This window comes from Mirounga leonina, unplaced genomic scaffold (genome assembly GCF_011800145.1).
Source record: "Mirounga leonina isolate KUSES-001 unplaced genomic scaffold, KU_Mleo_1.0 Mir_174, whole genome shotgun sequence".
NCBI lineage: Eukaryota > Metazoa > Chordata > Mammalia > Carnivora > Phocidae > Mirounga > Mirounga leonina.
In genome coordinates, this window is record NW_023270451.1 from 73317375 (window position 1) to 73341697 (window position 24323).

General features: G+C 39.4%; 1 protein-coding gene across 2 annotated transcripts in view; it reads left to right on the forward strand.

The window, feature by feature from the left end:
* The window catches only part of NUP205 (nucleoporin 205), an 81520-nt gene that overhangs the window by 52647 nt on the left and 4550 nt on the right, over positions 1 to 24323 (forward strand). For both annotated transcript variants that reach the window (XR_004682116.1, XM_035021171.1), the window contains exons 31-39: positions 6404 to 6552; positions 7785 to 7976; positions 8848 to 8969; positions 10767 to 10905; positions 12686 to 12812; positions 17879 to 17955; positions 20398 to 20526; positions 20745 to 20871; positions 23892 to 24058. Coding sequence is in view for 1 of the 2 variants with exons in the window: in XM_035021171.1 (XP_034877062.1) it covers positions 6404 to 6552; positions 7785 to 7976; positions 8848 to 8969; positions 10767 to 10905; positions 12686 to 12812; positions 17879 to 17955; positions 20398 to 20526; positions 20745 to 20871; positions 23892 to 24058 (1229 nt within the window). In the remaining variant the exon portion in view is untranslated. The remainder of the gene's footprint in view (positions 1 to 6403; positions 6553 to 7784; positions 7977 to 8847; positions 8970 to 10766; positions 10906 to 12685; positions 12813 to 17878; positions 17956 to 20397; positions 20527 to 20744; positions 20872 to 23891; positions 24059 to 24323) is intronic.

A 24323-nucleotide genomic window follows, 5' to 3' on the forward strand; every position in this document is an offset into this window, starting at 1 on the left:
TGCTTGTCTGTGACAGATCTGAGATTAGAATTCAGTTTTCTCAATTTGTAATAGAATGTTGCTTTTCCTGACCAGATCTTCATCTTTTTTGTTGTTGTTGTCTTTTTGCAATTTGTAATTTTTTCCTTTTAATTTGATAGATAATACGTACCAGCAATGTATTTGTAGCTCATGTTATAAAGGATTAATTTCTAGTATGTAAAGAGCACCTACAAATCAATAACCCAGTAGAAAAATGGGCAAAAGTTATGAGCTTACAGTTTAGGGAAAAGGAAGTCAAATGGCTCTTAAGCATATAGGTAGCTTTCTGAAAATCCCTATTGGTAGATTCCATCGCCTCGAGCTCGCAATGCAGATCTGGGAAGGAACAAAAGCATATATTCTTTGAGTAACTTCTGTGGAAGATTTTTATATGTCTTTGTAGTTAAGAACAGTGTAGTTAAAATCTGACCTTGCTTTTGCGTATGTAATCCCTAGGGGTTAGTTGACAAGAGTTGACATCACGAATATCTCTCTTTGTATTCTTTTCACCTTTTATTTTCTTTTCTACCAGTGACCACTAGGAGAAAATATGGATAATTTGACCAGAGCCTAAATGTTTAATGTGAAGCACCATTGTTACATTCTTAATTTCTTTTTTTGGTTTATTTCTTAAGCTGTAGTATTATAAAAACGCTTCACGTTTAAAGACAGATTGATAATTACAAAGATACACATTTTTTAGCAGGTTAATATTTTCAATAGAAGTTTATTTATAAAGCCATTTTATGAAGTTAGGCTAACACTTCGGAGCAGAGAGTGTAGTACATCTTTCTTAGTTTTATTTCCATGAGATTAGCTCTGTTTGAATGTTCTATTGTAATCTCAGTAAAATGGATTATATTGCTTTTAGAACAGATTCATTAATGACTTTTCATTTTCTAGGAGCTTATCATCCAACTTTAATTTATAGCTGATTGATATAGCTGTATGGAAGGTATTGGTTCAATTACTTAATTTTAAAATTGTTTAAATTGTTGCAATCTTAAACACTTTTACTATAAGCTTTTCTCACATGTTCTGTTTATTTATTTTTTATTATTTTTTAAGTTTTTTTTTTTTTTTTTTTGACAGAAAGAGACACAGCGAGCAAGGGAACACAAGCAGGGGGAGTGGGAGAGGGAGAAGCAGGCTTCCCACTGAGCAGGGAGCCTGATGAGGGGCTATTTAATTATTTTTTAAGATTTATTTATTTGAGAGAGAGAGAGCTTATGTGTGTGCCCATGAGTTGGGGGGGGTGGCAGAGGGAGAGAATCTTCAAGCAGATTCCCCACTGAGTGCAGAGCCCAACACGAGGCTCAATCTCACAACCCATGAGATCATGACCTGAGCCGAAACCAAGAGTTGGATGCTCAACCATCTGAGCCACCCAGGTGTCCCATGTTCTGTTTTATTTTATTTATTTATTTATTTTATTTATTTATTTTTTAAAGATTTTATTTATTTATTTGAGACAGAGAGAATGAGAGAGAGAGAGCACATGAGAGGGGGGAGGGTCAGAGGCAGAAGCAGGCTCCCTGCCGAGCAGGGAGCCCAATGCGGGACTCGATCCAGGGACTCCAGGATCATGACCTGAGCCGAAGGCAGTCGCTTAACCAACTGAGCCACCCAGGCGCCCCCATGTTCTGTTTTAAATTGGCTTTTCTTTTCCCTTAATTTTGACAAGTTAATGATATTCAGTTTTACACTTTATTTATAAGTAAGCATTAGAAATTGTCATAATTCTTTTGCGCTCTTGTGACTTTTGAGCAAGAATATATATATATATATTTTAAAGATTTTATTTGAGAGAGAGAGAACAAGTGAAGGGGAGCGGCAGAGGGAGAGGGAGAAGCAGACTTCCCACTGAGCAGGGAACCCCCATGTGGGGTTCAATCCTGGGATTCCAGGATCATGACCTGAGCTGAAGGCAGACGCTTAACCGACTGAACCACCCAGGCACCCCTGAGCAAGAATATTCTTGTTCTTTGTGAAACCATAATATCAATTCATCTTTTTTAAAAAGGCGGTTAGAAAAGATAATCTATTGGGCACCTGGGTGGCTCAGTCATTAAGCGTCTGCCTTCAGTGCAGGTCATGATCCCAGGCCCCACATCGGGCTCCCAGCTCGGCGGGAAGCCTGCTTCTCCCTCTCCCACTCTTCCTGATTGTGTTCCTTCTCTCGCTCTGTCTCTCTCTGTCAAATAAAATCTTAAAAAAAAAAAAAAGAAAGAAAAGACAATCTATTGCCATTATTAAATTTTTGAGAAATCTTTTGTGAGAGTCTCAGTTTTTATGGTCTAGGCATTAGTGTAATCTGGCATTATAGTATAAATACACCCATAAGTCATAAAGTAGTGGGACTAAAAGGATCTCATAGAACATCTTGCCTGCTGTTGACTCTGTTCTTTTGGGTCTGATTCCAGTAAGTGACTTAAAAACACTAGCTATAGCTGTACGTGTGTGTATATAGTTGAGTGTAGGCTCTTTGCTTGATGTGAATTTAGATGCACATTCCTCATCACTTGTTTTAGAACCTGAGAACCTGGAGCGCTTGTGTGGCTCAGTTGGTTAAGCGACCAACTCTTGATTTTGGCTCAGGTCATGATCTCAGGGTCGTGAGACGGAGCCCTGTGTGGTGCTCTAAGCCGGGCGGGGAGCCTGCTTAAGATCCTTTCCCTCTCCCTCTGTCCCCCCCAACTCACATACACATGCACTCACTCTCTCTCTCTCCCAAATTAAAACAAAAACAAAAACAAAAACCTGAGAATCTGACTAAGAGTTAACAATCAGGCATTTAAAAAATACTTCTAGCTTTTATTTTTTATTTCAAAATACATACTGAACGTAGGAAATTTAGAACATACTAATAAAGGGAAGAAGAAGTCACACATTTTACCCTGCTAAAAACTACCACAACATTTTGGTTATAGCCAGCCATCATTTTATTTTATTTATTTATTTTTAAAATTTTATTACGTTATGTTAGTCACCATACAATACATCATTAGTTTTTGATGTAGTGATCCACGATCCATTGTTTTCGTATAACACCCAGTGCTCCATGCAGTACGTGACCTCCTTAATACCCATCACGGGGCTAACCTGTCCCCCCTCCCTCTCCCCTCTAAAACCCTGTTTGTTTCTCAGAGTCCATAGTCTCTCATGGTTCATCTCTCCCTCCGATTCCCCCCGCCCGCCATTTTTCCCTTCCTTCTCCTAATGTCCTCCATGCTATTCCTTATGTTCCACAAATAAGTGAAACCATATGATAATTGACTTTCTCTGCTTGACTTATTTCACTTAGCATAATCTCCTCCAGTCCCATCCATGTTGATGTAAAAGTTGGGTATTCATCCTTTCTGATGGCTGAGTAATATTCCATTGTATATATGGACCACATCTTCTTTATCCATTCATCTGTTGAAGGGCATCTCGGCTCTTTCCACAGTTTCAGCCATCATTTTATATTGATTTATAATCTCCCTTTTCTCTCCACTCAGTATTTTATGAACTTTTTTCTTCATTAAGTAATATTTTTAATAGTTCTGTACATTTTGTCACTTATGGAATACCATAATTTATTTAGCCTACCCATTTTTGGACATTTAGATTATTTCTCGTTTTTCACAATACAAATAAAAATCAGTAATCATTTAGTGGTTGGTTATTTTCACTTATTCTAAGAAGCAGAAAATATTAATTGGGTTCTTATTCTCATAAGGATTACATTTTAGTAGAAATGACAATATATGTATTTATAAAACAGAAAGTGTTAAATTGGATGATATAGACCAGATGCCAGCAAACTTTTTCTGTAAAGGGCCAGGTGGTATTTTAGGCTTTGCAAGCCACATGCTCTCTGTTGCAAGTACTCAACCCTGCCATTATAGTGTGAAAGCAGCCGGAGACTGCAAATGAATGACTGTGGGTATGTTGCATTAAAGCTTTATAAGAACAGGTCAGATTTTGCCCTCAGCCTTTAGTTTTCAAACCCCAAGTATAAATTATAAGAGGTAAGAGAAAAAAAGGAGATCAAGACTTTCACTGGACTTTGCAGGTAAAGATGTTTTTACACAGGAATAAATGGAGGAGAGCTTTTCAGGCAAGGCCCAAACTAGGAGGGAGTAAAGACTAAGGGGGATGTCCTGGGTATAAGCAAGGGAGAAGGTTGATGGCAAAGTCAAGTAGAGAGGGTGGGACCATATTATTGATGACCTTGAAAATGAAATTGCAGTGTTAGAGGTGGTTGGATTAAGCAGTCGGTAGCCATTTTTAATTATTGAGAGATGTGATATGAAGTTGGTATTTAGAAAAGCTCGCATGGCAGTGATTTATAAGGTATGTTGGAAGAAGGGATGGTTTGCTGTATAAGAGACTAACTTGGTGGTTTCTGATGAGCTAATTTACCCTCCAAAGATGGAAGATTTAAAAGAAAGTTCTAATTAAATTGCAGACTTAGAATTTTCTTATTTCTAGGTGGTGCTGTTAATAAATAGTATGTGGAACTTGGAAATCTTATTCACAGTTTGAAAATGAAAATCAAGTTATTTCTATGATACCTATCCTGGTTTTCTGCAAATCACTGCTTTCAGTTTTCACTGTGAAGCCCTAGGGGTATCTCGGGTATCTTAGGGCTTTTGTGGAAGAGTCTGTGGAGTAATGTTCCAGCAGCCCTCTACCCTCATTTCAGCCATGTTTGAAATATGCAATTTGTGGCTAAAACAAACTATAATGTGGTGGCTTTCAGACTGTTACTCAAAACCTTTATTCAAACAGAATTTTGTGGCAATCCTATGTGTAAAATAGAAAAAATGCCATAGCTCCTCAGACTGGGTTTTTGAATTACCCATCCTGAGGGCATCTGGTGGCATCCCTGGGACAAGGTTCTGAACTTTCTCTGAGCTGTTAATCTGTCAGTAATATTGGTGCTACTGTGCTAACGACTGGGCTAAATACTGGGAGACTAGTGGTGGACAAAACAGAATCCCACTGTCACACCACCTGAGGTCCTGGTAAATCAGTACCATGCAGAAAATACGACAGTACCGTGTTGTGTATGTGTGTACGTGTAGGGAGTGCTGGAGGTGGTTGAGAAGTGGTATTAGAGGCTGCAGTGATGAAGAGGAGGCAGCCATGCTAAGACCCAAGGAAAACCATGAGAGATCAAAGTGCAAAGATCCTGAGACCAAAGTGGTAAATTTCAGAGACAGAAAAGCTCGTGTGGTGGCAGCTGGTGGGAGAGGTGGAGAGTGGAAGAGGAGGCTGAGAAGTAGATGGGACCATGTGACCTAAGGAAGTGACATAATGAGAAATGTAAAAACCGTACCCTCCTTTGACACTATTTGAGATTAAAAATAAGTATGACAAATAAAATTCATAGTAGTGGTAAAAATACTTAGGGAGAAAATATTATTAATACTGGAAGTTTGCCTGCTGCAAACTTTATAATGGAGTGTAGGCCACAATGTGGATTAACTTTTATTTTTCATGATGAAGCCTGCTTCATTTTTAGTCTCCATTCTGATCAATTCATCTTGAGAACTTTTCCCTAATTTTATTTTATTTTATTTTTTTAAAGATTTTATTTATTTGACAGAGAGAGACACAGCGAGAGAGGGAACACAAGCGGGGGGGGAGTGGGAGAGGGAGAAGCAGGCTTCCTGCCGAGCAGGGAGCCCGATGTTGGGCTCGATCCCAGGACCCTGGGATCATGACCTGAGCCTAAGGCAGACGCTTAACGACTGAGCCACCCAGGCACCCCAAGAACTTTTCCCTAATTTTAAAAGATAGCTGCTAGGTAGTAAAAAAGTCACAGGATTGGCTTCAAATACAGGTCATGGCTTTATGTAATATATTTTTGAAACTTTTCTAGAAGGTTTACATGAATCTCATGTTAAAATGTATGGTCATATCTTTAATTATCTAAATTGCCATCATACAGGGTATACTTTTAATAAGTATGTCAATTAAAAAATATAAAAGAATAAAATTATCTGATTTTTTGGGAAGCAGGTACTTGTCTACATTGTACCTGATTTTTTTTAGCCACATTTCTCATAGATCTCAGTGAAGGATGAAAACAGATTGGTTAGCAGAATAAACACAGGATATTGGTTCTCTTGTAGTCTCATAATTCATCTTGATTTCTTTAAGAATAGTTAGTTTATCCTTTTCCTAATACCATTGTTAATCTTAGTGTACATACGTGGAACGTGTGCACTGGGTCCCTGAAGTTCACCTACCTGGACCCATTGGTTCGTGGGCCTTTGGGTACATGCAGTAACGGAGGGATTTTTTTCTTGTGTGTATGAGGTGTAATTACTTGTTACCAAATTGTTTTTTATTGGAGTGTTTTAAATATTTTCTTTTATAACCCTTTTAGCCAAGAAAACCATGTGGGAAAGGCTGACAGCCCCTGAAGATGTATTTAGTAAATTACAGCGAGAAAACATAGCCATCATTGAGAGCTACGGTGCTGCCCTCATGGAAGTGGTCTGTCGAGATGCCTGTGACGGTCATGAGATTGGAAGGGTACAGTAACTCCTATTTAGTAGAATAATTGAATAAATATTTTGGCTCATTAAGGTATAAACTGCATCAACTTTCAAATGCATGTTGCATATTGAGAATTGTTTTCTGTAATATATTTTAGTGAATTTTCTTACTTGCTGTGATTTGGCATTTCTATCATTTATTCATATGTTTTGTTTAATTCTGTTCAGAATCTCAGTTTGTTCAGAATCTTCCCTCAGAATAATCTTTGTGCTGACTGTGAGGTTGGCCCTACACTGGTAGAAATGCTGCTTAAGGAAGATCTTGGTTAAGAGAATGCTGGGTGCACAGCTTTTATACTGAATATGTCTTTCTCTGCTTTGTGGAGGGGAATTTGCATTTCTATTTCTTTAAAATACTGTGTCAGACTGGTGATAGCGCAGTGAGAAGGTGACTTCCTGCTGGTGGAGAATTTCATAGCGTTTGAATCATACACAAGTGATCCTGGAACAACATGGGTTTGAACTGCGTGGATTTGTTTGACTAGTAGAGTACAGCACTGTAAATGTATTTTCTCTTATGATATTCTTAATAATATTTTCTTTTGTCTAGCTTACTTTATTGGGAGAATACAGTATATAGTACATGGGATGTAGAAAATATATGTTAATCTACTGTTTATGTTACCAGCAAGGCTTCTGGTCAACAGTAGGCTGTTAGTAATTAAAGTTGTGGGAAGTCTAAAGTTACACGTGGTTTTTCCACTGTGCTCCTAAAGCCCGTGTTGTTCCAGGGTCAGTTGTATTTGAAGACTGTGGGAAACGAGATTTTAAGAAATAGGATGAAATATAAACTGTGTAGTAAGTTCTCAGTTATGTTAAAAAAAGTTTAAGTGTTTTTATGCATTGAAAAAAGACTGGGAGGAGAGAGACCAAAATGGATTAATGGAGTGTTTATCAGACCACATATTTTCTATATGCTTTTCTACGTTTTCTAGGTTTCCTGTAATGAGCATGTAAAACTTCACAATTAGGAAAAAAAGCTATTTTAAAAAGTCCCTTTCCTCCTTTTATTGATAAATCGAGATTCTGTATACATAGCTTTCAGTTTCTCAAAAACAGAACAAAACCAAACCAAAATAAGAAAATGTTATTTTAAGCTACCATCCCCCTGGTAAGAAGAGTTCGGAGTATTTTCACATAAAGGCAGTTTCTGTCGATGATTTTGGTGGCCGTTTCCGTGTTTCGGACTGTGATTTGTTCTTCCCTCAGATGCTGGCCCTGGCTCTACTTGATCGGATTGTCTCCGTAGATAAGCAGCAGCAGTGGCTTTTGTATCTTTCTAATAGTGGCTATTTGAAGGTGCTTGTGGACAGCTTGGTAGAAGATGACCATACTTTGCAGAGCTTACTAACTCCACAACCTCCCCTTTTAAAAGCCCTTTATACTTACGAATCCAAAATGGTAAGGCTTTATATTCCTTTGAAGTTAGATCAACAGCTCACTTCCTCTTCGAGCTATAGCTATATTAAAGAACATTAACGTGGCCGCAATTTTGAATATTTCCATCTTTTACGGAGTTTGAAATTGGGAACATATGTTAGAAATGCATCTTCCTAGCATGCCAGAGTTGAGTTGAAGTGATCCTGAGAGGGTTGGTGGGTAATGGAACTGCTGCTCACTCAGGCTGCTGGTGATGGCGAATGATAGGACATTCAGTCCTCTGAGGAGAGCAATGAGCAAAATTGTCTCTTCACAATAAAATTCAGACTCTGTTAGTTGCCTGGTGAACATTCTCGTGTAGATGTGCTTGTTCTAGTTTAACACAGGATTTTCAGTACAGTATATAACCCATTATTTCCTTTCCTCCAAATTTGTTTTCTGTTTCCTCCTGGTTGAAAATACTACAGTGTCACAATAACAGGAGCACTGAAGTCTTAGATTCCTTACTAAAGTTCTTTCCCCTCCTTTGTTGATTCAGTAAGTATTTATTAAATACCTACTACATGCCAGGTGTGGCACTGGGTACTAGAGATACAGTTGTGTGCAAAACAATCTTCCCTGCCCTCCATACGCCCACATGATGATCAGAGAAACTACAGTTGAGTTGAACACTTCCTTCATGCCAAGGCACTGGATGCGATTGAGATACACGGTGCCGTTCAGTCCTCATAGAATCCTCTGAGAACCGTAGTGTTTGCCCCTGCACAGCTAGCTCAGAATTTCTCTTCGCTATGATTAAAGATCGCAAATGTGCTGTGAGAGAGTCTCATTTGTATCTCAGGCCCTTGAATATGATTTCTGTACTGATGCTTTTCCCTTTGTAACTTCTTAGGCATTTCTTACAAGAGTGGCTAAGATACAGCAGGGTGCGTTAGAGCTGCTGAGGTCTGGGGTGATAGTGAGACTGGCACAATGCCAGGTCTATGACATGCGCCCAGAGATGGACCCACAGGGGTAAGTGTCCATATACATTGGTGTTGTTTCCTTACTAATTCTTCACTGTAAAGGGTCAGTGAGGGAAAAAGATATTCCAAACATAATTTTGCCATTGCTTTGTCATTCTGTTTGAGCAGTATTCTTTCATCCTGATGACTCTTTTTGGGTCCTACGTCCCTGCCATTTACTAATAAGTGGAAGTTGCTAGTAAGAGTAAAAGTAGGAGGGACCTAATGCTTTCCATTTTAGAGCAGTAATGTAAGAGGGAAATAGAGCCATTTTGTTAGTAAATGTTTTTCTTCCCAACTTTAGTGTTCTGTTCAATAGAACATATATTTTTAGGGGCACCTGGGTGGCCCAGTCGATTGAGTGTCTGACTCTTGATTTTGGCTTGGGTCATGATCTCAGGGTGGTGAGATCTAGCTCCATGTCGGGCTCCGAGCTCAGCGCGGAGTCTGCTTGAGATTCTCTCTCTCCCTCTCCCCCTACCCCTCTCCTGCTCACGCTCTCTCTCTTTCTCTAAATAAACAAAATCTTAAAAAAACAAAAAAGAATATTTATTTTTAGTTATAGTGATCCTTTAAAGTATTGTAGTGAAATTATAATTTGTTGTGGATTTCCTATTCCTGATGACTTTAATAGTATTTTATATTTTTGTCATTGCAGCATTTTATCAACTGCTTGCACATTTGAAATCTTTTAGTCAAACAATTTTTTAAGTTTCGAGCTTTTTTTTTTTTTTAAGATTTTATTTATTTGACAGAGAGAGACACAGTGAGAGAGGGAACACAAGCAAGGGGAGTGGGAGAGGGAGAAGCAGGCCCCCAGCAGAGCAGGGAGCCCGATGCGGGGCTCGATCCCAGGACCCTGAGATCATGACCTGAGCCGAAGGCAGACGCCCAATGGCTGAGCCACCCAGGCGCCCCTAAGTTTTGAGCTTTTTAACAGATTTCTCAGTTCAGTTTGTATATGGGTTTTTTTTCCCCCTCATTTTTGTCTACCTGGCTGCAACATTGTTAGCATACCCTCTTAGCAGTAAATAACACTTAGGTCAGTTTTATTAATTTTCTTCAAAAGATCCATTGCCAAATTGAATATTTGAGTGTTTCAGGATTAACTGTAGAACTATTTTACCTCCAGAAAAGAAATGTTTTTTTTATATTGCTTTCTAAAATTTTAAACATGAGAGTTATTATTTTCCCCTTAGGTAAAAAGGATTGAGTTATTTACATTCCTCAGCTCTTGGCATTTAATCACTTGTCTGTGCAAAGCCTTTCTCTTATTCCATATTTTGCTTCCATTCCCTTCTCTTCAACAGGCAACCATTTTCTTTTGTCTAAAAATTTAAATACAAACATTTACAATAAATGATGGTTTATTAATACCTAATCTTAAAAGTGAAATGATCTTACAGCCTCATTTTAACTTTTTAAAATCTTGATTTTTTAATATAATGGGCAATGTAGACTCATTTCTGGCTTTGCGTACAGGAGAGGGAAATTTGGAGAAAATAACTTCCATTTTTATCTGTTTCTTGTTTATAGTTTCTGTGGCCCACGGGAGCATTTAGAGTAGAATAAATATGTTGAGGAACTTCCAAGCATTGTCTTCAAATTATGCAGATTTTCTTTATCGAGATTTTTCAGAACTGAAATAACTGTTTTTACTGTTGGTATGGGATGCAGAATTCTCCTTAGTAGCTTCACATCTTAATCAGGCACCTGTGATTGTTTGACATGGAGGTGGTCAGGAACTGTTAGCATCCCTTAACTCTTGGACTGTCGCTCTCTCCTTGTTGGGTGGAAATGAATGAAGCATGTTCGGCATGAGAGACCCACCAGTGTTCATCCCTGCCCCGGTGGACCGCTACCGGCAGATTCTGCTCCCAGCTCTCCGCTTGTGCCAGGTCATCCTCACGTCCAGCACAGCCCAGCACTTACAGGCAGCGGGGCAGGTGAGAAGAGCCCTTGGTGTAGAAGGCGTCACGCAGAGTCCTCCTTTTATCATTGCACAAACCCGAGGCATCGACAGCGCCCGGGCCTTTACCTTAGTCACACTCTCTGTGGCAGCCCTGGGCGTTGAAGGCCAGCCCCTTGTGCTTTGCTGTGAACTTCATTGGCCCGCTCTTGACTCTTATTTGAATGAAACCCCACAGCGAAGAACAGAATAGTGAGATGGAAAGCAAGATCTCTAAGTTTGTTCTTCTGTAAAAGGAAGCGGTTATTGTGATAGGAATAAACTGGCTTCTAAAATGTAATTTAACCAGGGATTTATTGAGAGGCCGTACAGTATTTTAGACCTCGCAGAAAATATGAAAGATAGATGATAATGGCCCATTGGGTTGTGATATTTAGAGGATGAAGTAATTGAGATAAGTGCATTTTCTAACATAAAAATTTTTTTCATTGGGCACCAGAAATTAGTTTTATTTTCATCCCTTTTCAGTGAAACCTTCAAAAAAAAATCTTTGTTTCTTTAAATTAATAATACAGTGTATAATTTAGCCATTCACTGATTAGACTTATCAATATGACTCTGCAGTTTTTGATTGTATTGCTCTATTATTACGACACCCTCAGGAACTGTGTCCTAATACCTTATAGTAATTTTAGGTGCTTTCCCTGCCATCAGCCTTCAGGCTTGCCACTGAGGTAGAATGCTGCTCTTTCTAACACAGCACCTTGTTTTATGCTGCATTAGTACATCCTGCCACTTCCATATGTGGCCTTTGAATCAGTTCTTTAAAACTCACAGACTTTCCTTGTCTTCTCCTTTATTGAGATTAAGATTTTTTTTTTATTAGAATTGGGACTTTGTGATGATGTAAGATTCTCTAATGCCACTCTTGTACTGGCTGTGGCAGAATCCCCCAAGGAGCTTGTTTCAAAAATATAGATTACTGAGGGGCGCCCAGGTGGCTCAGTCGGTTAAGCGTCCAACTCTTCTTGATCTCAGCTCAGATCTTGATCTCAGTGTCGTGAGTTCGAGCCCCACATTGGGGCCCAGCATGGAGCCTACTTAAAAAAAAGATAACAGAGTTCTACGTCCAGTAATTATGGGTTAAGGCCAGGAATCTGAATAAAAAATAAAAGGGGGCACAGTTCTTGAGTGATTCAGATGTTTGGCCTGTTTGGCGTAGTTTCAGCCTTCAAGGCATTTATGATCTAGTTGAGGAGACATCATATGTGTAAGTAATTGGATTCCTCCATGAAAGTACAGTAGAAAATGCCACGGTGGAAGGGCAGAGTTTGGAGGTCAGGATTTTTATCTCATTCGTATTATATCAAAAGGAGAATTTAACAAGAGCTTTAATGTGATTGTCCCCATGTCAGGCTAGTCACATTTTCATAGAGCGACTTAAATTCAGTGAATCATTTTTATGCCTACTCCTGTTCTAGGTCCATTTGGACAAAAAGAAATTAAATAAGGGTTAAGTAATAGTTTTCATTTAGTAGTTGTAAGTTATACTTTTCTACTCTAGCCTTTAAATACAGTAATTTCTAAAAGTTGAAATCATCTTTATCTTTGGCTTTCTTATGAATTTTAGGTAAATATTTGCTTCTTGAAGAAATAAACTATAAATGTAAAAGACAGTTGCTTACATACATTCACTATGATTCATTACATTGAACTTGGTGCTTCAGCGTTATTAAAAAGATGAATTACAGATGTAGAAAAAATTTGCTAATCTTGACTTCCCTTTTTTCCGTTTCCCCTCCTTTTCCTTGGCTCAGGTGTTGCAGTTTCTCATTTCACATTCTGATACCATACAAGCAATCCTGCGCTGTCAGGATGTGAGTGCTGGGTCTTTGCAGGAACTGGCTCTGCTGACAGGAATTATCAGTAAAGCAGCACTTCCTGGTGAGTTGATTAGGTTGGATGGACTTTGAATAATTCTTTACAGACTGACGTACACTTAATAGAATGAGGCTTTTATGGCTTTGCAGTACATAGGACTTATTTGAAATTGGTACTAAGAGTTAACTGCTTTTTTAAAATTAGTAAGTTTATATGTATAAGAATGATATATGATCATACAAAAAAATTCAAAGAGTTCAAGAAAATAATTAATACTCAGAACCTCACTACCTAGAAATTACCAAGTGCTTTTTTTAGTCAATCACCACATGTTAACATTTGGTGAGTAGCTTCTCAGACGTTTTCTGTATATGCATATACAGGAGAGATGGAGACGGAGACATACTGAGGTGATTTAAGAGAACAAGATTACCTTTTATGTGCAGTTTTAGAAAATTATTTAATTTTGGGGCACCTGGGTGGCTCAGTTGGTTAAGCGACTGCCTTCGGCTCAGGTCATGATACTGGAGTCCCAGGATCGAGTCCCGCATCGGGCTCCCTGCTCGGCAGGGAGTCTGCTTCTCCCTCTCCCACTCCCCATTTGTGTTCCCTCTCTCGCTGTGTCTTTCTCTGTCAAATAAATAAATAAAATCTTTAAAAAAAAAGAAAAAAAAATTATTTAATTTTACATAAACTTTTTTTTTTTTTTAAGATTTTTTATTTATTTATTTGACACAGAGAGACAGCGAGAGAGGGAACACAAGCAGGGGGAGAGGGAGAGGGAGAAGCAGGCCTCTCGCGGAGCAAGGAGCCCGATGCGGGGCTCGATCCCAGGACCCTGGGATCATGACCTGAGCCGAAGGCAGACGCTTAACGACTGAGCCACCCAGGCGCCCCTAATTTTACAGGAACTTAACAGATTAAAGAATTAATTGAAGAGAAATTGAAGACATTGCTGAATTCCAGACAAATGTTTCTTTACTACGGGAGCATAAGAGCTATTATTCTTTTTTTTTTTTTTTTAAGATTTTATTTATTTATTTGAGAGAGAGAGAGCAAGAAAAGAGTGCTTGTGAGCAGGGGGAGGGCAAAGGGAGAGGAAAAGGGACAAGCAGACTCTGCACTGAGCACGGAGCCAGTGCCGGGCTAGATGTCAAGACTCGGAGTTGGATACTTAACCAACTGAGCCACCCAGGCACCCCTATCTCTTGGTATTTTTAATCTGTATTGAGGTCCCCTCCCCCAAGAAAAGTATATTATGTGATGTAATGTATGGTGCTTAATATAACATAATAAAAAAGGAAGTATATTATAGTCCCTGAATTCTCTAATGTTTATCAACGTCTAAAGGTTGCCTCTGTTCTTGAATGATGGCATAGCTGATTATGATTTTATTTCCCTCAGACCTTGTAGCTCATGATAATAGCTCATATTTATTAAGCATAATGTGCCAAGTACTTATTTTGAATACTTAGTATATTTATTTATTCCTCACAACAGTCTTACGAGGTAGAACTATTATTTTCCACATTTTACAAATGAGGAAACTGAGGCACAGAGAGCTTGCCTTGTCCAGAGTCACATATATAATACTGGTGGTGTGGTTTCCCAGCCAGTATGGCTTCTGAGCCTGTGCAGTTAACTCGTAGACTGTGCTACCTCCATTTTTATGTTGCTACCAAGTCTGAGGCCAGCCCATGATTCCACCCCCCAACCCTGATATGTTTTCCTCTCTAGGGGTTATCAGTGCTTGAGCCCTTTGTATTGGGAGAAGAGTGTTTGGTAGGGCGGAGGGCAGTGCCCGTGCAAGCACTGGGAGCCCGTGCTTATTCTGAGGAGAGCGCAGCTTCCACTCCACCCAGTCGTGGCGTGTCTCAGTCCTGGAGGCTTGTTATGCTCATTTCCCCAGCTCATCCCAGTGTTTTTGGATGATACCAGTCAGGCCGTCCTTCTTGCCTCTACTAAGGTCCCACGGTGCTTTGTAGTGGTTCTCCTAACGCTTTTCCCTTGATTTCTCTAGGCCTTACCTAATTACTCTAAAAGGCTTCTCTGCAAATTGAAGAGTCTCCATGAGAATTTGCAAGAGTTTTTGGTCTATCTTCTTTCCTTCACACTGCATCTGAGGAGTGGAATAAGGGTCATGAGCTGAATCATGCTGCTTGCTTCACCAGAATTTTCTCTGGTTTTTTTTGTCCTTTGCCATCACCATTTTTCAGTATTTGTGGCATAAGTTTCCCCACCCCCACACCCTTTTGGTGAATTTCATTCATTCTGTAGGTTGATGACAGGAGGGACACTTTATTTATTTGTTTATTTATTTATTTATTTATTGAGAGCAAGAGAGCAGGGGGGAGGGGTAGAGAGAGAGGGAGAAGCAGGCTCCCCACTGAGCAGGGAGCCCGATGCGGTACTTGATCCCAGGACCCTGGGATCATGACCTGAGCCGAAGGCAGAGGCTTAACCGACTGAGCCACCCAGGCGCTCCAACAGGAGGGACATTCTATGATGCTACTTCATTCTACCATCTTCACCTGGAAGTGCTGAGTTAGGTATAAAGAGAATTTACCTTTTATCAAATCCTCTCATAAGGTGGTTTTATTCATGAAGTCTCCTGTCATTAATTTTTTTAAATGCCTAAAATTTTTGTATTTTGCTAATAGCATCATTTGACCCTGTCAATGTATTAAGATTGTATTCGGAAAAGCAGTTTTTTTAACATGCTCATGATAAATTCAAACAAAATAGAAGAACAGAGTATAAAGTACCATGACTAGCAGTTCCTGTTATCTAAAAGGAATTAGTTATCAGTTTACTTTTCTAGAAATTTCTATGCATATGGTGTAAAATTGTCCCCTCCCTACACAAATGAAATCATACTATACACACTGCTCTGTAATTCTTTTTTCCAGATCTTTTCTCATCATCATATAGAGCTCCTACCTCATTCTTTTAAATTGGCTGCATAATTTTCCAGTTGTGAGAGTTAACCAGATCTTTGTTGTTTAACCAGACCCCTGTAACATGTTGACTGTTTCCAGGCTTTTTTTAAATTTCCAAGTGTGGCTTTTAATAACTCGGTGTGTGTGTGTGTGTGTGTACACATAAGTGTTTTTGTAGATTTGAGCTGGTAGGCTTGATTAATTCCTGACAGTGCTTGGTCTGAAAATATATACACTTAAATTTTTTGGGGGGAGATAATGCCGAATACCCTCCCCAATTTTTTTTAAACAAACTCTTAACAGTTTTAATTCCTATCAACCCTACTCTGCACAGTTTAGCCCTTGAAGACATACTGTTTTGTATTCTTCCATAATTTTACTGTATATATTTTTTTATCTTAAATGCTCCCGTTAAGTTATAAGCCCATTTATAACTGTGTTCCCTTTATTGCCTAGCCTTATACTGGGTATGTCCTACCTCCTCAAATACCGACCAGCAGGTTAATTTTTTTCATGACTCAGAAATATTCTGGAGAGTGTTTTGGAGTTGAGAGCGATACAAATGGTACACAGAGGACTCAACTGACACTTAGAAGGGTCTTACAGAAACTGAGAATTGGTAGCCTTTTTTTTTTTTTTAAAGATTTTATTTTATTTTATTTTATTTTATTTTTTTAAAGATTTTATTTATTTATTTGAGACAGAGAGAATGAGAGAGAGAGAGCACATGAGAGGGGGGAGGGTCAGAGGCAGAAGCAGGCTCTCTGCCGAGCAGGGAGCCCGATGCGGGACTCGATCCAGGGACTCCAGGATCATGACCTGAGCCGAAGGCAGTCGCTTAACCAACTGAGCCACCCAGGCGCCCTAAAGATTTTATTTTTAAGTAATCTCTATACCTAGTGCGGGGCTCGAACTCAGCCCCGAGATCGAGAGTTCCACGCTTCACTGACTGAGCCAGCCAGGCGCCACAAGTAGTCTTTTTAAACAGAGGCAGCAGGTGGAAGAAAAGAACTGGGGCGTAGCAATACATGTTGCAGAGATTAGGAGGTTTGAGGACAAAGAGGAAAAGGCCTGAATTCCGTGATAGTATTAGATACACGATCCAGCTTTCAAGGGGTAGGGTGGGAAAGAAGGGCTTAAAATTGCAAGCAGCGAATGTGGAAAAAATATTTCAAGAATTTGATATTAACCAGATTTTTGCTTGTTTTTGTTTTGTTTTGGAATACAAGGGAGACCCGAACATATTTTCAAAAAGTGTGGAAAAATCCTCTGTGGCAGGGTAGATTTTGGTAAGCTGGAAAAGAAGGTGATTCTGGGAGCAGACTCCTGGAAGAGGCAGAGTGGGAAGGGGTAGAGTAATGAGGCACAGGTGAGGTAGAGCAAGCCAGCAGGTACCAAAGGATAGGGGTATTTTCTGTGGGTTTGGGTTTGGCTGAGAGATCTAGAAAGAGGAGGTCTTGTCATTATGAGGAGCAAAGGATAAGGTTCTGGGTTACATGCTCTGGAGTGCATGCTTGGAAGTGAGGACTGAATTAAAAGGATTGCGCACACAAAGTCAGGGTGACTAGGACAGGTGCAGGTGGATCCTCAGCATGACGACAGCCGTGGAACAAAGAAGAAACCAGTGGGTTTGCTTGGAGGACTTGATAGAAATAAAGGGTTTTTTTTCCTGATACTCTGAGAGGTTGATCACTGTGATTTAAGAATTTTGTACTAAGTCTAAACAGAAGTTGCATGGGAACTTTTTTGTGTATGTGCAAACTGTACTTTGCTTAAGGGAAAAGAAAAAAAAGCAAATGATACAGTACCTAGGAGAGTTAAATGAAAAAAGAAATGTATTTCATTATAAATGTTTTATATCATAAACTCTTTCATGAGAAAGTAATTTACTGCTGAGTTTAGAAAATTTTAACTTTTATGGTTATAAATAAAAAGTAGGTTTATGTCAAAACCTTTAAAAAGTACCTTTTAAAATTATGAATTCAGTCTAGATTTAGGTTGCATATAAATGAACAAGTGGTGAACTTACAATCTTTGTGAAGTTGTATTTCCCAGAGCTCCTTCATGGCAAGTCTGTGTCTGTTCTTATACATAAGGAATATAAAATGCTAGAACCACTCTTCCTGGTTTTTTAATGTTTTTATTTTGTTGATTATAAAACTATATTTAAAAGCATTCCAAATTTTATAGGTATATTAAATGAACTTGATGTTGATGTAAATGAAGGATCTCTAATGGAGCTACAGGGACATATCGGAAGATTCCAGGTAACTGATTCTTATTTCTTTAAAGAGTAGCTCCTATAAGACTTACAGCAAAATATAACAGTCCTCTTATCCATTCTCCCTGTTCTGCTTCCTGGATTTGGGCAAACCCTCTTTTTTTTTTTAAGAATTTTTTTATTTATTCATTTGAGACAGAGAGAGAGAGAGAGAGAGCAGGAACAGTGGGGAGAGGCAGAGGAAGAGGGAGAAGCAGACTCCCTGCTAAGCAGGGAGCCCAACGTGGGGCTTGACCCTAGGACCTGGAGATCATGACCTGAGCCGAAGGCAGACGCTTAACCATCTGAGCCACCCAGGCGCCTCTGGGCAAACCCTCTTGATGGTTTTTAATTGATTTTTTGGTATATCTAAATCATATACTTATTTTCAAATTTTAGGAATCACCTGTTGATTTTCCATTGAGGAGGATGAGACCTTAGATCTCTTTTCTCCTTTTCTTCCACCGTACAATATGGACATTTCTCACAACACTGCCTCCCTCCCCACTGAAACGCAACATAATTATATCATAATTTTGGTTAGATCACGTGTCATTTATGATTAAGAATGGGTGATAAGTTACTTCTAGGTGCAACGTTATGTTTTCCCTAAAGTGAGTGGTGGTTTTTTTTTTTTTACTTGCTTGGCTTTAAAAAAAAAAAAATTTTTTTTTTTTTAAGATTTTATTTTATTTTATTTGACACAGAGGGAGAGAGAGCAAGCAAGCACAAGCAGGGGGAGCAGTAGAAGCAGGCTCCCCACTGACCAGGGAGCCCGACGTGGGGTTTGATCCCAGGACCCTGGGATTATGACCTGAGCCGAAGGCAGACGCTTAACCTGCTGAGCTGCTCAGGCACCCCTGTTTGCTTGGTTTTTATGTACTTACTTCTAAATTATTCCCAAGCTCTCTTCCAGTTGTGTAATCTCCTTTTAATATATTCAAACGTATTAGATAGCTTGTCAACTAAATATTTATTAGTCTTTCTGGGAGCCTCCTGGCCTGCTTTGATCTGAACAGCTTCACTTTTGATTGGCTTCGGAATAATTGTATTTATATATTAAAATTTATGTTTCATTGTTTTTGATACAGTAATTTTCTTAACCAGTCCTCTTTTTGTGAACTGTTTTTTCAGGTTTCCAAAAGAAAACTGCTGCTATCAGTGTTTTTGTGTATAAATTTTTGAGCTATAGATTAGATAAACCTAACTGGTCTCACTGGATCCGAGGGTGCACACACAGAACATGTGGAGCCCTTATCCAACTCCGGAAGGGGTTGCCCTCTCACCAGTAAAACCCAAATGCTCTGCCTTTATTTCCCTCTCTCTTTTTTTGTCTTCTAATTTTTTTCGTTGGTAGGGAGAAAAAGATATTTTTGAAGGATCTTCTGTAGGTGACTTCTAGAAATGTGGTAGTGCATCTGTTTTGTCTGTAAGGGTAGCACACAGGTAATATTTTAAAAAATAGATATAACTATTTTGGCAAACTAAGTTTATATTGTCTTTTTAATACATTTTGCCTTATCCAATCTTACTATGTAAACTAACATCAGTTTACATAAGTTATTACATATTATACCTGTGTATGTCTGTATGTGTACATAGGTGTGTGTGTGAGATACCAGTTTTTAAAGTACATGTTTATTGTCCACTTATTATGTGCAGAGCACTGTATACAAATGTAAATGATTCATTCATTGTCTCAAATAATCCTGACCACAATCCTGTAGAATAGGAATCGCTATTTGCACCCTAGGACTGTGAGCCTTGAGGCTTGTGGAGGTTAAGTAACCTGTTGTAGGTTACAAAGCAAGAGGTCAGGTACCTCCTAGTGGAACCCACATTTCTAATTTCAACCACTAGATATATTGCCAGTTGTGAAAAGCTCGTCCTTTCCTTCCAAGAACCTTAGGAAAAATTGTCATGTCAGGTGAAAAGTACCAACATTTCAAGCAGATGACATTTTCATTTTGTGTGTTCCCACCCCCTTTTATGGAGTCCCCAGAAGTGGCCCTAGGAGAAATAGCCTTTAAGTTTGAGCCTTTAGACAAAATTATCATGGATGTGCTTGTGACAAAGTGTTGTCTATTTGCCATTCCATTTTGCTTCTCATTGTTTATCAACTTGTGTTTATTTAATGGGTATCTACCAAGGAATTACTTGGTGTGATACAGAATATTCTTTGGCTAATGCTTACAATGTAATGGGGATTAATTGCTAAAAACAAATATGGTGTTCTTTTAGTGAGTTGACTGCCAAGCAAATGACATTTGCAGAAAGGTGAATTTTAATAGAGCTAACTTCATTTGTTTCAGTTGGAAGTAAGAAATCAGACTCTTCAAAGAGTGATTCCACTCCCCAATGAGTTTTTCTTTTTTATATCCCTCAAAGAGAGGTCACCAATTTTAGACATACCAATTAGATATGAACAAAGTATCTTTCTCTTTCTCAGCGTCAGTGTTTAGGACTACTAAGCCGCTTTGGGGGCTCTGACAGACTGCGTCAGTTTAAATTTCAAGATGATAATGTGGAGGGAGATAGAGTGAGCAAAAAAGATGAACTCGAACTGGCCATGCAGCAGGTAAGAGGAGTGGGCATTGTGTATCTGTTCTTGAACATTTGTGTGTTTTTGGAAGGATGTGATTAAAATAAGAGATGGGAGTGATTTTGCAATTTGATTTATAACTTTGTTGTAATTTTACAAATTGATCAGTAACTTTGTTCTTCAAATCTGGAATTCTGTGACATTTGGGCATTGGGGGAACTGATATTTTTGTTACTGTTATTCTTCCATTGTAGATCTGTGCCAATGTCATGGAATATTGCCAGTCACTCATGTTACAGAGCTCCCCCACATTTCAGCATGCTGTGTGTCTCTTTACCCCTAGCCTGTCAGAAACCATTAATAGAGATGGACCCCGGCAAGGTGAGACTGCTCCTTTCTTTCTGTATTTGAGGATTAAGCTGCTGTGATTAAGACAAGCTCTAGTTGGCTCCAGAGAGACACAGTTTTTTTCTTTATGTGTGATTAGTGGGAAAATTTGTAAATGACTTTAGGAAGGATCGGTAAGGAGGTACTGTCGTCAGTCCCGTGGATAGGCTAGAGAGCTTGAGAGGACAGAGAACTTCAGGATATTCTGAGGATACATTTAGAAGAGCTTTGCGGGGAGAGTATGGTTTTGAATAGTATTGGAGACCCCAAAGAAAGGCTCTAAGATTGGTGTGTAAGCTAGCTGGGTGAAAAATGTACAAACATAACAGATGGTTAATGTGTGAAATCATGTTAAGCTGAATGTAGTGTCTAAATTGGGTCTTGTAGTACAGCTCCAAATTTCTATGCCACAGCAAAGTAAAATGTAGATGCTAAGTAGGCTGACATAGTCTATGACTTCCTAAGGACATAGTAGGTGAGGTCTGGAATATGAGGGCTATGGGTTGATTAAAGCTATTATCCTGTGGGCCACTCAGAAGACAAAGCCCATTGTGATCTTAGTGGTGCTTGGTAATGGAATGCACTGCTGCTGATTTCCAGAAGCTTTTTGTGTGAGGTTTCTGAAAATCATTTTGTCACATTTTCATCTTCTTCAAGATTTTACTTTCCCTGAAAATTACTTAATTACATAAAATATTTAGTAGAATGATATTATGAAAAATATATTAGCTTAACAGCATATAACCACTGTCTCATGTAAATGGTGCTGAGAACTATTTGTTTCTGTTTGTGTAACTTCATTATAAAGTGTCCAAGGGGGCCCCTTTCTTCTACCTTGAATCTAACATTTTAAAACAAATTTAACCTGTTCATAAGATTTTCAAATGAAATTGTGGTTTTGTCATTTATTCTTCAAAAACATTAATCATATGCTACTAATGTATCACTAGTAATTATTAAAATTTCACTTGGTTTCTTCTCACTTTGAGCCAGTCTTTCACATACCAGGTCATTCTTAGATCTTTAATACTTGATGATGAACTTTATGAAGCCTTATATATTGGTCTTTATTTTTCCTCAGACTTTTTAAAGATTTAATCAGCATACTTATCTTTGCCAGTTGAAGACACAGGAGTGGGTAGGTGTGTGGTAGGTTCAGGAACATTCAGTTGTAGAGGGAGAGTTTAACCTAGCAGTGAAGAACACAGACTGATCATGAACTGCCTAGTTTCGAGTCCCAGTTCTGTAAGCGACTATTGATATGACTTCAGAAAAACTACTTAGCCTCTTTGTGCCTCAGCCTCCTCAGCTGTAAAATGGGAGTAACAACAAGCTCTTTTCCAGTGAATTATTGTAAGGATTAAATGTGTTACTCAATGTGAAGTGCTTTAGAACGGTGTCTGGCACTTAGCACTGGTTAAGTGTGACCTGTAACTATTTTCATTCTTGCTGGTCTTCACTGTTACTGTTTAGTATATGTGCTATTACTTGTGGTTCAGGGCCCTCTCCTGTAGCACTTCTGCCTCGACCTCACACTCTCCTGCAGACTCTGTTTCTGTAGTCAGGTTTGTCGTGAGCCATCCTCATCTGACGTCTAAGTCTGGTAGCTTCTGCACACCTTAATATTTTCTTTTCTTTTCTTTTTTTTTTTAAAGATTTTATTTATTTGTGAGAGAGACAATGAGAGACAGAGAGCATGAGAGCAAGGAGGGTCAGAGGGAGAAGCAGACTCCCTGCCGAGCAGGGAGCCCGATGCGGGACTCGATCCTGGGACTCCAGGATCATGACCTGAGCCAAAGGCAGTCGCTTAACCAACTGAGCCACCCAGGCGCCCACCCTTAATATTTTCTAGATATGAGCACATCAGCATATGAGAACTCCTGATAGGCTTTGGAGTACTCCTCTCAGCACTAGACCATTCTCTTTCTGGATGTGTTCCTACCAGAGTAGGTATCATCTAAATGTTGCCTGGGCACCAGGGTCCCTAATTTCACTAGGAGAAGGCTCTGTATCATAGAGACTGTCCCATCTTCACTGAAGACTGGGAGGGAAAACCTGGCAACTCAGATGAGCCTAGGATGTCCTGGTTGGTGGCAACATCCACTGACAAGGAACTGTTCTCTCTCTTCCTCTCCTCATGAAGACCTATGAAATTTGACTTTGAAGCAAAGTTAAGGGAGATAGTGGGGAAGGAAGCAAATGCACATCTCTCCTGCAGTATTCTTGGCAGTTAGAGCCATTAAAGATTATCTCCAAATTGAACTTGAAATTACTAAGGTATTTCTCAAGGAATTCCTCAGTTGTAAGAGGAAATTACTCTATTTGCACCAGTCCTTCCAGTTCTTCCCTTCACGAATGACTTTCCCAACTTCTCATGGTTCCTTTGCACCTTCCTCAGAAGCTAGGTGAGGAAAAGGTAGATCAATATGTTTTCCTACCCAAATGGACTAATGGTGGTAAGAGAGTTGTTGAAGTTTAAATTTAATTATATTTTTTGACTGTCTCAGTGTTCTTCTCTTGGGAGAATGACTTTGAGCTGGGAATTCAGCAACCAGAAAGGTGCAGACCAGAAATGAATCCATATAACTAGAGCTGTAGGGTGAGGCAGGAATTCTTCACCTGGGCTCAGGAACCTCCAGACTTGTGTGTACGGCATGTGTGCATGTGTGTGTGCATGTGTGCGTGCATGCACACATGTACACGCACACCCGTGGGGGGGCGGGGGGGAGCTGGATGCAAAAGTTTATGATAGATTTCTCAAAGAGGTCTTCCCCAGTAAAGGGGGAGTTCTGCCATTGTCCACCAGCCAAATTTCCTTATTCTTTAGGGCTCTAGCTCTATGCACATAACTGATCACAGTAGCTCCTCTCTGCTCCTCTGAACTGTCAGAAGTATTCAGAAGTAGTTTTGGGTTGGTTTTAATAATAGTTTACATGCCCTTCAAATCCTGGGCATCCCTCGTTTAAAACAGGTCTTTTAAGTGGAACATTGTTTTTTATTATCAACTCTGTTAGATACTCAAGCTCCAGTGATTCCATATTGGCGCCTGCCTGGTTTGGGCATCATTGTCTACCTGTTGAAACAGAGTGCTAATGATTTCTTCAGCTATTACGACAGCCATCGACGGAGTGTCAACAAGCTACAGAATGTAGAGCAACTTCCACCAGATGAGATCAAAGAGGTATGAATTTTATAATGAGCTGTGGAGATATTTGAGAAGCCATTGCTTTTCCTAATAAGGGTCACAGTACTGGTGTCCGATTTGTGAGTAGAGTTGATGTATGCAGTGAGATGAAAGGGCTTGAAATGATTGCTGTGTGTGGCTTGAAGAAGAGTCCCCCACTGGAGCCGCACGCCTGGTAAGCAGGGGAACTCTTGCATGGAAGACAGGGAAGTCGCACCTGTTCGGGAACACCGCCTGCGCTTCAGTAGAATGGCAGCTGGCT